The 15057-nt window shown below is 35.5% G+C and overlaps 1 protein-coding gene across 1 annotated transcript; it reads right to left on the bottom strand.

Annotated features, from left to right (window-relative positions):
• Positions 1 to 14113: 14113 nt before the first annotated feature.
• On the bottom strand, positions 14114 to 14725 carry LOC149252590 (toll/interleukin-1 receptor-like protein). The gene is made up of 2 exons (XM_089454197.1): positions 14352 to 14725; positions 14114 to 14198 (listed from the first exon to the last, which is right to left on the bottom strand). The coding sequence occupies exons 1-2, from the start codon at positions 14723 to 14725 to the stop codon at positions 14114 to 14116; spliced, it is 459 nt and encodes a 152-aa protein (XP_089310323.1).
• Between the last annotated feature and the right edge of the window lie 332 nt (positions 14726 to 15057).

A 15057-nucleotide genomic window follows, 5' to 3' on the forward strand; every position in this document is an offset into this window, starting at 1 on the left:
TGCATTGATTTCAGTGTAGATGTTGATTTCTAATATTATTTGGTTCCTTGCACTAGATGCATTTATTTAAGTGTAGATGTTGTTTTCTAATCTTATTTGATTACTTGCATTAGATGCATTGATTTCAATGCAGTTGTTTTTTAATCATATTTTCTTGCTTGCATTAGATGGATTAGATATTGTTAATCTTGAAGCTGTAAATTATTAAAACTATTTTCAAGATTAGATGGAGGGGGGAGAGAGGGAAGAATATTTCTTATGTCAGGGAATAGGTGTACTTATGCATCAAGCCCAAGAAGATCCCTTTGAGGATTGGATCATGTTCCAAGCTGGAACCTTGGATTTTTGGGCCTCTCAAGATTCTTAAGAGGATTGGACTAGCAGCCTATCGACTTGTACTGTCTTTGACAGTGAATGTCCATGATGTTTTCCATGTTTCATTACTTAAAAAGTATGTTAAAGATGTTGATCATGTGATTGACTGGTCTATATTACAGGAGGAATCAGAAGGAGATTTCCAGCTAGAAATTCAGTGTATTTTGTAGAGAAAGATGCTCATGCTCCAGAACTGAACAATCGAGCAGGTTAAAGTGTAGTGGAAGAACTTTGGGCCTAATGAATCTACATAAGAGATGGATGATAAGATGCGGGCTATATATCCTTCTCTATTCACTAGTTGAGTGAATGTTTTTAGCATATTTTTTGGTGTGGTGTTTTGGTATATGTACATATGTATATGGATGTAAATACGACCATGAGCTAAGTTATAAAGCTCCATGAGTAATATGTATTGCTTTTCAATGGTCTTGTTGGTTGTAGGTTTCAATGAACACCGAGGACCGTGTTACCCAAAGGGGGAGGGTTCTCTAAAAAACTTGGTCAAAATTCCATGTAGTTAAAAATTGGGATGCACCAGCAACTAAAGAAAAATCACTTGATGTGATTAATGGTTCATTTTTTTTTTCTAAAACCACTTGAATTCATGCAAATTACAAACTACCTTCGAATTGTAATAATTTAGGATAAACGACAGAAACTAAGGATGTGATTTAAAAAAAAAATCTACATTTCCACATATTATTTACATGAATTACAATTCATAACAATATTTAAAAGAGGGATTAACAAAAAGGGTTGTGAAATAAGTGCTCCAAAACCTATAAATATTAGTTTGATTGAAGCTTGATATCCTTGTAGGAGTTAAAATAAATCAAATGTCTCAATATTTAGAAAGAGAAAGAGTATCCCTCCTTCCAATGTGCATGTTGATAAGACATTCTTTATTAAACATATAAGAGCATTAAATATTCATGAAATCCATCATCATATATAACATTTAATGGTTCCTTACGTAACAACCCTGGTCAAAATTTCATGTAATAAAGTTAATAAAGGAAAAATAGTAACCCAGGTCATGGGACACTTATTTGAAGATGAATGTTGGGAAAAACATCCTAGTGTGGGTGTTCATTTGGTTTATTATGGCTAAGTAAATTAGCAAAGGCAATGATAAAGGATTTGGAAAGGCAAAGTGGAAGTAATTGACATTTTATTTATAAAATAAATGAAATCAGGAGAAAAGGAAGGTGAAAAGTCACAGGGTGCATGTGAGGAGGAAAATGATGTAAAAGTAATGGAAAATGAAGAAAATAGAGGCCTCATTAATGAAAAGGCTTATGAGGATTAGTCCATATAATTTTTCAGTTTAACCTTTTGTCAGTTCAATTTTAGATTTCTCTCTCTCTCATACTTTTGGACACTTAGAGCATTCTTGGAGCACTCTAGCATGGGAGGAAATAAGGCAAATGAAATGCAAGAAATCAAAGGGAAGAAAGGATAAAGAAGGGAAGAGGAGGATTAAGTGGATATAGCAGGATTACTTGAATGTATCGAGTTGCATGTATGATTTCCTTGCTAGTTCGAGCATGCATGGTACATGCATGTGTGTTTTGGTTCTTTTGTTATCATTGGCATGGGTCTTGCTAGGTGTGACAATGTTTTTTAGCCTTACCTTGCCATTTTTGAATAGTCGTGGTGTGATGGGGTTCTCTTGTTTTGCTGAGTTAGATTTCACAATGGATTTGAAGCTGAGTGGGGTGATCGTAGGAATAATCACAAGGCCTAGGAATCTTGGGGTGGGTTATAAGGTAATGCCTAGTTATGAATGCCTTGGAATGGGCCTAGGAATCCCTTGACAGGTAACGATGGGATACATGGTAAATCCCATAGGGTGGACACCTTATAGACCTCGGAATCCCTTGACTAGTAATGGTGGGATACAAGGTAAAGCTGACAGGTTGAGATGGAAAAATTCCTCATGATTTAGGTGGAGAGATCTGGAGGCATCCATGCTTCTATAGGCCTAGTGATCCGATGGGATTGCAGTAAAGCCTGGTTGTATTGATGAGGGTTTTAGGCCTAGGAATCCCTTGGTGGGATAGATGGTAAGGCATAAGGAAGCCTTGGTTGGTTTTTTTGTGAGTCTGATATTCATGCTTGTAATATGGCATGAGGGTGATTGCTAAAAGAAATATTTGGTTTAGCCCAATCTATGGTCGAGTGGTTTGTGAAAGTCCATGGCTTGGTTAGCTTATGCATTCATTAATAAGAACTCCTTTTCCTTTCCTATTTCATGTGTAAATGTACTTGTTAATATGTGGTTTTATGGTTGTTATATCCTTGTTATTTTTGTTGGTTATATGTTGGTTATAAGCATGGTTCATGAAAGACTTTGGCTATGGCTCTCATCATGATTTGATTATTATATGAAATGTGGATGAACATATTACCTAATAAATGATAATGCATTTATTGTGATAAGGAATCAATTCTTCTTGACAATTATGAGATAAATATGAGACCCCTATTCTCATATATGTGGTTATGACCTATAAATTACATGTTTGTGGTATGTTTGATGAAATGTTTGTCATGGCTAGTAGGGGTCAAATCAAGTCCTTGTACCAATGTTTGCATTAGTAGCTTCAATTCATGGTTATTTATCATTTTTGGAAGTTTCATGAAGTTTTGGGCAGAGGCTTGAGACCTAGCCATGAAAAAGTGGCAAAAAATCGAGGGTTATTGGCTCAGAACTACCTAAAAAAGGGCACAATCACTGACATGCCTTACTGTGGGAGTGACTAGAGGGTCCGTGGACCATGGGATTATATAAATAGAGTGAGGCTCTAAGTAGGTAGAAGAAGGGAGAGAAGGAGGAGCCTAAGTAGCTAAGTGAACTGTGTATTTGGGTCGTATAGTAGGAGAAGGCTCTACAGCTGAGTGTGCAGAGGCCTAGTAGTCCGTAGCTAAGTGCGCGGACCCCTACAACTGAGTGTGCAGGGCGGAGTCGAGTCTGTAACCGATGAAGGAATTAATAAAGATAAGTTTGTTATCATTTTGTGTGTTTGTTCTTAAGTTAATGAATGATTTATATAATCTGCAAATATACTGTGTATTTACTGCGTGCACCTATATGAATGGTTTATGTTGTTAAGTATAACTTAAAGCACACAAATAGGCTAAAATAATCAACTAACAGTGGAATACCAGTAAGATCTTGGGTAATAACATAGAGCGCGATGCTCAGCCCATGGGTAAGGCTACGCAAAGGCAGTATATCAGGTTGTGAAGTGTAGGAAAGTGCACAAAGAAACTTGCACACAGGGTCAAATGCAGATCACTTGAACTCATCAAACATCTCCAGGGTGCAGAAACCTGGTTCTAGCACCCTCCCATACTACTTCGGGTGGGACCTCAGTCTGTGCTTCGCAGACTGTTGCCAAAAGGGCCAGTAGTACAGGTATTTTTTTGGCTAAATTAAATCTGAACCTGGGTCAAGCCCCACTAAGCCAACAAGAACCCTCCAGTTTATGAACATATTAAACATTTACTTCATTACAAATTATGGTGAGTGGAGAGTTTATGATTGTGAACCTTCCCATGTATGAACAATGACACCATTTTGATCATAAAAATTTCTGATTAAAAATAAATAAATCAGAGAATTTAAACTATTACATACTTAAAAATAATCGTACAATGGAGAATTTGGACAAGTACACTCTTATTTATAACTTAGTTATTACGAATGAGCTTGTACTTTTGGAAGTTAAGTCCTATCTCATACAGAAACCCTAAAATAAATTTCAAACTCATATATTTCAAAGAGTTATTGATAATTATACCCCTCGTTCCTTTTTCTACAATAACAAGGTGGACAAGTAGTCCACCGAAATTAACGAGTACATAAAATGGGACTAATTGTGGAATGCTAAGACATCACCTTTCTAAATTTTAAAGTCTATGCATACTTCTTCCGCCAAAGCGAAATACATTGGCCCTCATAACGCGCACAAAAATCTGAGCATCCATGCATTAAAAATCAGCACGGTTTCCTTCACACAATTATTGTGTCGGGAGGAGCATTCTACAGACCAATATAACCCCAATGTATAAGTATGTCACGTCCTCACAAAAATAATAAATTTAATTTTAGCCAAAACATTAGCTTGAATCTTAAATTATATATAACTTTAAATAATATTTAGATTATATATAACCTTTTACTAAGAATAATTATTAAAATATAACTATATATTGTTATAGATAATTTTAATGGATAATAAATTATCTCATGCTTATGATACACCCCAATTTGAATAGATCATAAATTTAAGTTTAACAAAAAAAAAATACCACATTAAAATTCCAAATTAGGTAAAATTTTAAACATTTATACCATTTCTTAAGTCAAAAGGAAAAAGTTAATTCAACAAAAAGAATCTACAGTCTTCCTCCAAAATATTTTAATATTCTTTTAAATAAATATTTGTAAAATAAATCTTTAAAAAGAAAAACCATATCCTATGGATATTTTAAAATTTGTAAAGACATAAATATTTCCACACCAAAGTTGTAATATTTGAAAATATTAATTTGATGTAGTTTTATTATAAATTTTGTTACCATGCCACGTAAAAAACACCATTAATTCTAATATTAATATTAAATATAATATTAATATATTATAATATTATTAAATTTAATAATTTTAGATTAATACAATATTAAAATTAATATAATATCCAATTTTTCATATTATAATATATATTAATATATCATGATATATATTAACTCTAGATATATATGGAGAGAAAAACAAAAACATAGAGTGATAGAAGTGGAGAGATAGAGGGAGTGACAAGGGAGAGATGGAGATAAACTGAAGGAGAGTGGGGTAGGAGGAGTGAAGAGAGAGGGAAAGAGAGTAGTGAGAGAGGGAGAGAAGGGTAAGAGAGAGCGAGGGAGACATAAAGATGGAGGTGGGAGAGAGAAGGAGAGAGGAGACAGTGACAAGGTTGGAGGGCAGAGAGAGGGAGACGAGGGGAGAGAGAGGGAGGTAGGAGAGAAAGGGATAGAGGGGAAGGACTAGAGAGAGGACTTGAGAGAGAGGAGGAGAGAGGGAGGGATAGAGAGATGGATTTTTAGGGGGAGAGAGGGAGTGAAGAAGAAAGACATAGAGAGAGAAAAGTGGAGAGAGAGAGGGAGTGACAAAGAAGAGATGGAGAGATAGTGTGTAAGTTTTTGGGTGAGATAGAGAGACAAAGCAAGAGAGATGGAGAGATAGTGTGCAAGTTTTGGGGTGAGATAGAGAGACAAAGAAAGAGAGATGGAAATAAGGGAGGAGAGATGGAGAGATGAGAAAGGGAAGGAGAGAGTGATAGAGTTGGAGGGTGAAGAGAAAGAGAGAGGGGGGAGATAGAGCGAGGTGGGAGGGAAAGGGAGAGAGAAGGAAGAGAGAGAGGATGTGAGAGAGAGAAGGAGATACATATGGAGTTGGACGGGGAGAGAGGGAGGTAAAAAGAAATACATAGAGAGAGAAAGGCAGAGAGAGGGAGTGATAAGGGAGATAGAGAGAGGGAGAGAGGTGAGCAAGAGGGAAGAGAGATAGAAGGGGGAGATAGGGAGATAAGGGGAAGACAGATAGAGAAGGAGAGGGAGAGGGAGTAGGAGGGAGAGATAAATAGATATGGAGAAAAAGTGTGTATGTTTTGGGGGCATAAAAAGGGACTAAGAAGAGGCAGAAGGAGATAGAGATATAAATGGGAGGTGGAGAGAGGGAAGAAGAGGGAGATAGAGATAGGGAAGGAGGGAGACATAGATAGATATATATGGAGAGAGAGAGAGAGAGAGAGAGTTTGGGGGCTGAGATAAAGAGACAAACAAGGAGATATGGAGGGAGATATAGGTATAGATCGAGAGGGGAGAGAGGGAATAAGGTTTCCTACAATATATGCATTGGTTTCAATGTATATGATGATTTCTAATCTTATTTGATTTCTTGCATTAGATGAATTGATTTCAGTGTAGATGTTGATTTTTAATTGTATTTGATTACCTGCACAAGATGCATTGATTTCATGTAGATGTTGATTTCTAGTCCTATTTGATTTCTTTCTCTAGATGCATTAATTTCAGTGTATATGGTGATTTCTAATCCTATTTGATTGTTTTCACTAGATGCATTGATTTCAGTGTAGATGTTGATTTCTAATATTATTTGGTTCCTTGCACTAGATGCATTTATTTAAGTGTAGATGTTGTTTTCTAATCTTATTTGACTTCTTGCATTAGATGCATTGATTTTAATGCAATTATTTTTTAATCATGTTTGCTTGCTTGCATTAGATGGATTATATATTGTTAATCTTGAAGCTGTAAATTATTAAAAATATTTTCAAGATTAGATGGAGGGGGGAGAGAGGGAAGAATATTTCTTGCACAAGATGCATTGATTTCAGTGTAGATGATGATTTCTAATCCTATTTGATTGCTTACACTAGATGCATTAATTTCAGTCTAACTGTTGATTTATAATAATATCTGATTGTGTGCACTAAATGCATTGATTTCTATGTAGATGTGGATTTCTAATCCTATTTGATTGCTTGCACTAGATGCATTGATTCAAGTGTAGATGTTGATCTCTAATATCATTTCATTGCTTGCACTAGATTAATTGATTTCAATGTAGATGTTGTTTTCTAATCCTATTTGATTTCTCACATTAGACGCATTAGATGTTGTTAATCTTAAGGATGTAGGTTATTAAAAAGATATTTTTCAAGATATATTTGGTATTACCTAAAGTGACATTATTAAGAAATAATTACTTGTCAAAAGTTGTGATACCTACACTTGACATGAAATAGATATGAAAATTCAATCCTCTTGTAAAGTGAAAAATAATCCTTAACAAGATCATCTCCCTTCTTCATCACCAACTAATTACTAATACCCAAGTACATATATTCAAAACTACATATATGCAAAATTACTAATAGATAATTGCATACAACAATGTATTCAAAAGGTTTATAAAAGGAAAATATATATTTATAAACATTCAAAATAAATCAAAATATTCTTGAAGGAGATGTGATAATTGTTTAGAGAAAAAAATAATGTAAAGATTTTATAAATCTGGTCGCTCATTAAAAAAAAAGAATACGTTATTTCTTGACTTTGCAAAATAGACTATAAATAAAAAAAATCATCAAAATATTTTAGAAGGGAATAAATTATTTCAAACACAAAGAAACAAAATATTTCAAGAGTAAGCTTCATGCAGTAAAATATTGAAAATACTCTTTAATATATATTTAGCAATACCTGGAGGAACACTATTAAGAATTAATTAGTTGTCAAAAGTTGTGATACCTAAAATTAAATGAAATAAATGTGCAATATCAATCCTCTTGCAAACTATTGACAATAGTGTCTCCCTTCTTCATCACCAACTAATTACTAATACTCAATTACATACATATATAAAAATATAGCACAAATGTAACATTCACAAGCATTACGATCGAAAGCCAAACACATAAACACACAAACCACTCAAAGCATCCAAACACGGGCTTATAAACCATTCAAGGCAAGCAACATAGGCTAAATTAAAGAAGATCATGATATGGTCATACAAGAAAACAAAACATAATGTGAATTTTTAAGTTTATCTCAAACATATACATAATAATGATAATCTAAAAATGTGACATTGTTTCCCTCAACTGGAGCCAACTTAGATCCATCTAACACCAGATTTATCATGTGTCGAGAGGGATCAAATCCCTCAAGGTGAAAAATTTTCCTCAAGTTCTACACTCCAATGATTATTAGCAGCTTAGATCCATCTAATATCAGATCTATCATGTGGCGAGAAGGATCAAATTCCTCGAGGTGCAAACCTTTCCTCAAGTTCTACACTCCAAAAAGAAGGTTTGCACCTTGATGGATTTGATCCCTCTCGGTGCATGATAGATCCAATATTAGATGGATCTAAGCTCGTAATAATCATCGATCCGTAGGCTATTATTACACATGATAGAATGCATAGTTATTATTCAAGTGGTTGCCTAGAATGATGTGCACGAAAATCACCATGTCCGTTGTGGTTGTATGACAACCAATATTTCTAGAATTATAGCTCCATTAATAAACCGGGTAATATATGGAAACCTTTGGATTTTGTACTTCCCTAAATCCAAGGGTTGGCATATACTGCCCCAGTGCATTAATGGAGCCATAGCTCCAGAAAAATCAACAAAACCCAAAATAGAAGAAGCAGAAACCGATAAATATATAAGAGAGAGTTATGTACCCATTAAAATCTTCTGGAAGTGACCAGCCAGAGAGACGACAGAGTTGGAACAGAGCAGCTTTCCATTCATGGATTTCCCGTAGGTTGTATCTCCCACTCATCTCATGCTCTTTGAATGCTTGGGAAAATGGGCTCCCACATTGGTATAGACGTCGAACTTGCGCAGGAGTGATGTTGTAAAACAGAGGAATGGCAATGGATGATGGGTTTACCTGCATCTCCAACGCCATATGCGAGGCTTCCCTAAGACACCATGGTGATTGTGCATAGTTAGTGGAGAATATGGGCATTAGGATGCGACTCTCCTCAATTGCGTGTTGTAGGGTTGTAGAAATGTCGTCTCCCCTTTTGAGACTGTAGGTGTCAAGGAAGGCATGGAAGCATGCGTTTGTGAGGGCATGGCAGAGATGGTCGACAAACCCTCTTGTCACATCGGTCCCTTTGAAACCCAAAAGAAATATCATATCTATATGGCATGTATAATATCCAATATGTCATATTATACTATAGATTAATATATCATGATATATATTAACTCTAGATATATATGGAGAGAAGAACAAAAACATAGAGTGATAGAGGTGGAGAGATAGAGGGAGTGATAAGGGAGAGATGGAGATAAACTGAAGGAGGGGGGGAGGAGGATTGAAAAGAGAGTAGTGAGAGAGGGAGAGAAGGATAAGAGAGAGCGAGGGAGACATAAAGATGGAGGGGTGAGAGAGAAGGAGAGAGGAGACAATGACAAGGTTGGAGGGTAGAGAGAGAGAGAGACGGGGGGAGAGAGAGGGAGGTAGGAGATCAAGGGATAGAGGGGGAGGACCAGAGAGAGGACTTGAGAGAGAGGATGAGAGAGGGAGGTAGGAGAGAAAGGCATAGAGGTGTAGGACCAGAGAGGGGACTTGAGAGAGAGGAGGAGAGAGGGAGGGATAGAGAGACAGAGTTTGAGGGGGAGAGAGGGAGTGAAGAAGAAGATAGAGAGATGGAGTTTGAGGGGAAGAGAGGGAGTGAAGAAGAAATACATAGAGAGAGAAAAGTGGAGAGAGAGAGGGAGAGACAAAGAAGAGATGGAGAGATAGTGTGTAAGTTTTGGGGTGAGATAGAGAGACAAAGAAAGAGAGATGGAAAGAAGGGGGGAGAGAAGGAGAGATGAGAAAGGGAAGGAGAGAGTGACAGAGTTGGAGGGCGAAGAGAAAGAGAGAGGGGAGAGATAGAGGGAGGTAGGAGAGAAGGAAGAGAGAGAGGATGAGAGAGAGAGAAGGAGAGATAGATGGAGTTGGAGGGGGAGAGAGGGAGGTAAAAAGAAATACATAAGAGAGAGAAAGGCAGAGAGAGAGAGAGAGGGAGTGATAAGGGAGATAGAGAGAGTGGGAGAGAGGTGAGAAGGAGGGAAGAAAGATAGAAGGGGGAGATAGGGAGACAAGGGGAAGAGAGACAAAGGGGGAGAGGAAGAGGGAGGGAGAGATAAATATATATGGAGAAAGAGTGTGTATGTTTTAGGGGCGTAAAAAGAGACAAAGAAGAGGCATAAGGAGATAGAGATATAAATGGGATCTTGAGAGAGGGAAGAAGAGAGAGATAGAGAGAGGGATGGAGGGAGACATAGATATATATATATATATGGAGAGAGAGAGAGAGAGAGAGAGAGAGAGAGAGAGAGAGAGTGTGTGTGTGTTTGGGGGGTGAGATAGAGAGAAAAAGAAGGATATATGGAGGGAGATATAGATATAGATGGAGAGGGGAGAGAGAGAATAATATTTCTTGCACTAAATGCATTAGTTTCACTGTAGATGATGATTTCTAATCCTATTTGATTGCTTGCATTAGATGAATTGATTTCAATGTAGATGTTGATTTCTAATTATATTTGATTTCCTGCACTAGATGCATTGATTTCATGTAGATGTTGATTTCTAATCTTATTTTATTGCTTTCTCTGTATGCTTTGATTTCAGTGTATATGGTGATTTCTAATCCTATTTTATTTCTTTCTCTAGATGCATTGATTTCAGTGTATATGGTGATTTCTAATCCTATTTGATTGTTTGCACTAGATGCATTGATTTCAATGTAGATGTTGATTTCTAATACTATTTGATTCCTTGCACTAGATGCGTTTATTTAAGTGTAGATGTTGATTTCTAATCTTATTTGATTGCTTGCATTAGATGCATTGATTTTAGTGTGGTTGTTTTTTAATCCTATTTGCTTGCTTTCATTAGATGGATTAGATATTATTAATCTTGAAGCTGTAAATTATTAAAAATATTTTTCAAGATTAGATGGAGGGGGGAGAGAGGGAAGAAAATTTCTTGCACAAGATGCATTGATTTCAGTGTAGATGATGATTTCTAATCTTATTTGATTGATTGTACTAGATGCATTAATTTCAGTCTAACTGTTTATTTATAATTATATCTGATTGCGTGCACAAAATGCATTGATTTCAGTGTAGATGTGGATTTCTAATCCTATTTGATTGCTTGCACTAGATTAATTGATTTCAATGTAGATGTTGTTTTCTAATCCTATTTGATTTCTCACATTATACGCATTAGATGTTGTTAATCTTAAGGATGTAGGTTATTAAAAAGGTATTTTGCAATATATATTTAGTATTAACTAAAGTGACATTATTAAGAATTAATTACCTGTCAAAATTTGTGATACCTACACTTGACATGAAATAGATATGAAAAATCAATCCTCTTGTAAAGTGAAAATCAATCCTTAACAAGATCATCTCCCTTCTTCATCACCAACTAATTACTAATACCCAAGTACATATATTCAAAACTACATATATGCAAAATTACTAATAGATAATTCCATACAACAATGTATTCAAAAGGTTTATAAAAGGAAAATATATATTTATAAACATTCAAAATAAATCAAAATATTCTTGAAGGAGATGTGATAATTTTTTAGAGAAACAAATAATGTAAAGATTTTATAAATATGACCACTCATTAAAAAAAATGAAATACATTATTTCTTGACTTTGCAAAATAGAATATAAATAAATAACAAAATCATCAAAATATTCTAGAAGGGAATAAATTATTTCAAATATTAGCAAAGAAACAAATTATTTCAGGAGTAAGCTTCATGAAGTAAATTATTGAAAATACTCTTTAATATATATTTAGCAATACGTGGAGGAACACTATGAAGAATTAATTAGTTGTCAAAAGTTGTGATACATAAAATTAAACAAAATAAATGTGCAATATCAATCCTCTTGCAAACTATTGACAATAGTGTCTCCCTTCTTCATCACCAACTAATTACCAATACTCAATTACATACATTTATCAAAATATAGCACAAATGTAACATTCACAGGCATTACGATCGAAAGCCAAACACATAAACACACAAACCACTCAAAGCTTCCAAACACGGGCTTATAACCCATTCAAGGCAAGCGACATAGGCTAAATTAAAGAAGATCATGATATGGTCATACAAGCAAAGAAAACATAATGTGAATTTTGAAGTTTATCTCAAACATATACATAATAATGATAATCTAAAAAAGTGACATTATTTCCCTCAACTGGAGCCAACTTAGATCCATCTAACACCAGATTTATCATGTGTCGAGAGGGATCAAATCCCTCGAGGTGAAAACTTTTCCTCAAGTTCTACACTCCAATGATTATTAGCAACTTAGATCCATCTAATATCAGATCTATCATGTGGCAAGAAGGATCAAATTCCTCAAGGTTCAAACCTTTCCTCAAGTTATACACTCCAAAAAGAAGGTTTGCACCTCTATGGATTTGATCCCTCTCAGTGCATGATAGATCCAATATTAGATGGATCTAAGCTCGTAATAATCAACGATCCGTAGGCTATCATCACACATGATAGAATGCATAGTTATTATTCAATTGGTTTCCTATAATGATGTGCACGAAAATCAATGTGTCTGTTGTGGTTGTATGGCAACTAATATTTCTAGAATTATAGCTCCATCAATAAACTGGGCAATATATGGCAACCTTTGGATTTTGTGCTTCCCTAAATCCAAGGGTTGGCATATACTGCCCGAGTGCATTAATGGAGCCATAGCTCCAGAAATATTGATAACCCTTTGGTATCAGAGTTCTTATGACTACATTGTTGTTCAAGGAGGTTCTAGTAATTATGTAGCTAAACAAGATGGAATTTTGAAAGATAAATTGTTTGTTATAGAGTGATTTGTCTAAACCATCAAAATCTTTCCTAGAAACTGTGAAAAGATGGATGAGATGTGTGAAAACTATAAAATTTGATGAGTGAGTCTAATTTGAAATTCCAACCAAAGTCGCTCGTTCTCCCAAACAACCACACAACTCACTTACACATGTTCATACTAGACAAAAGCCCTATTGCTCACTTACACATGTTCATACTAGACAAAAACCCTATTGCTAGAGCCGAATTGACAAATTCGTTGATTCGGCACACAGGCACATCAAACCTTGTCAAATCTGGACAACGAACTTACACATTGAACAAACGGGCACTAAAATGGGCATCGAAATGAAACGATTAGTATAGTGACATTGAAATGCATTGATGAACATTTGGTAACAACTTGTTTATTAAATTTTCAAAAGATAAAATTTTAGGGGCTAAATTAGGTATATTGATTAATTTTTAGTGCCCTTCCATAATTTTTTTTAACCCATCCAATATTTTATAATGACTATAAATAAATAAATAAAAAAGAAATTTAATTTTACAAAGATATTATTAAACATTTTACAGATTACACATTAAAAATTAGCAAATTTTGCCAAAATTTTTAAGCTTAAAAATAAATTTCCATCCTTCAAATTTTCAATATTTTCAACATAAAAAAAGATTAAAATTTCATATAAATCTCAAAATAAAAGACAATTGAAATTCTAGAAAATAAGTTCCAATCTAAAAAAACCCAGCAAATTAACAATTAATTATATTAAGTTACATTATAATTTTACAATTTAATTAATTTAAAATAACTTCTCACAATCCCTTTAATTTAGAATATTTTTTACCATTTGACTTGGCCACTATATAAATATGATTGGTGGTCATCCGAACCAAACTAGAGAAACCAAATTAAAAATATACAAATTTTACTTCGAGAGACGATACAAATATGATATGTGGTCATTCAATCCAACCAGAGAAACCAAATTTAGAATATACAAATTTTACTTCCCCATCATGGGCATTTGCTACAAATATGATATGTAGTCTTCCGAATCCGAACGAAAACAGAGAAACCAAATTTAAAAGATACAAATTTTAGTTCCCGGACCAAGGCTACGATAGAAATATGATCTGCGGTCATCCGAACCATACCAGAGAAACCAGATTTAAAATTTTACATATGATCATTTGAACCAAACCAGAGAAACTACAGATGACGCTGGGCTCAGACTTTTGATGGACCATGGTTGAAAAGTAGTATTAAATTGAAGGCCAGCTGCGGCGGCCTGTCATGCAATGCTTAGCCACATCTTCGACCACGCGCTTCACCAGCGCTGCTTCATAGCTGCAATGCGCAGAGTTTATAAAAATCAACAAAATCCAAAAACAGAAGCAGAAACCGATAAATATATAACATCAGCGCAGAGCTTTTAAAAATCAACAAAACCCAAAACAGAAGAAGCAGAAACCGATAAATATATAAGAGAGAGTTATGTACCCATTAAAATCTTCTGGAAGTGACCAGCCAGAGAAACGACAGAGTTGGAACAGAGCAGCCTTCCATTGGTGGATTTCCTGCGGGCTGTATCTCCCACTCATCTCATGCTCTTTGAATGCTTCGGCAAATGGGCTCCCACATTGGTCTGGCCGCCGAACTTGCGCAGGAGTGACGTCATAAAACAGAGGAATGGCAATGGATGACCCGTTTCCCTGCCTCTGAAGCACTACTTGGCGTGCAATATGTGAGGCTTCTCTGAGACACCAGGGCGATTGTGCATAGTTGGTGGAGAATATGGGCATGAGGATGCGACTCTCCCCTGTTGAGACTGTAGGTGTCAAGGAAGGCACGGAAGCCTGCGTTTGTGAGGGCATGGTAGAGATGGTCGACAAACCCTCTTCTCACATCGGTCCCTCTGAAACTCAGAAAAATATCATATCTCCTGAACTTCGCATTGAAAAAGCTGATGCATGAGCGAGAAGGAAACGAAGGAAACGGAGCCATGAGACGGGAATGAAGGATGAAAGGAATGAAGGTGGGAATATATAGGCAACCATGATGTTTGTGATGCCCAATCAGTGAGTACAGTATAATCGTGTCAGCAACTTTTGTGATGTGACATGTATGTGATGCCCAATCAGATTAGTTGTCTTTCCTATATGTTTTAGACTTTCGTGAAATGCCGTTTTGCTACATGAAATGTCTT

Source organism: Pinus tabuliformis, chromosome 7 (genome assembly GCF_031772625.1).
Source record: "Pinus tabuliformis cultivar Carrire ecotype Pingquan chromosome 7, CPIR1, whole genome shotgun sequence".
Classification (NCBI taxonomy): Eukaryota; Viridiplantae; Streptophyta; class Pinopsida; order Pinales; family Pinaceae; genus Pinus; species Pinus tabuliformis.

Excerpts from the sequence above, each read along its gene's own strand:
- LOC149252590 (XM_089454197.1), bottom strand. The coding sequence starts at position 14,725 with ATGCCCTCACAAACGCAGGCTTCCGTGCCTTCCTTGACACCTACAGTC. Across the intron at positions 14,199-14,351 it reads CTTCCAGAAGATTTTAATGG|CTATGAAGCAGCGCTGGTGA; the intron begins GTACATAACTCT and ends TGCGCATTGCAG.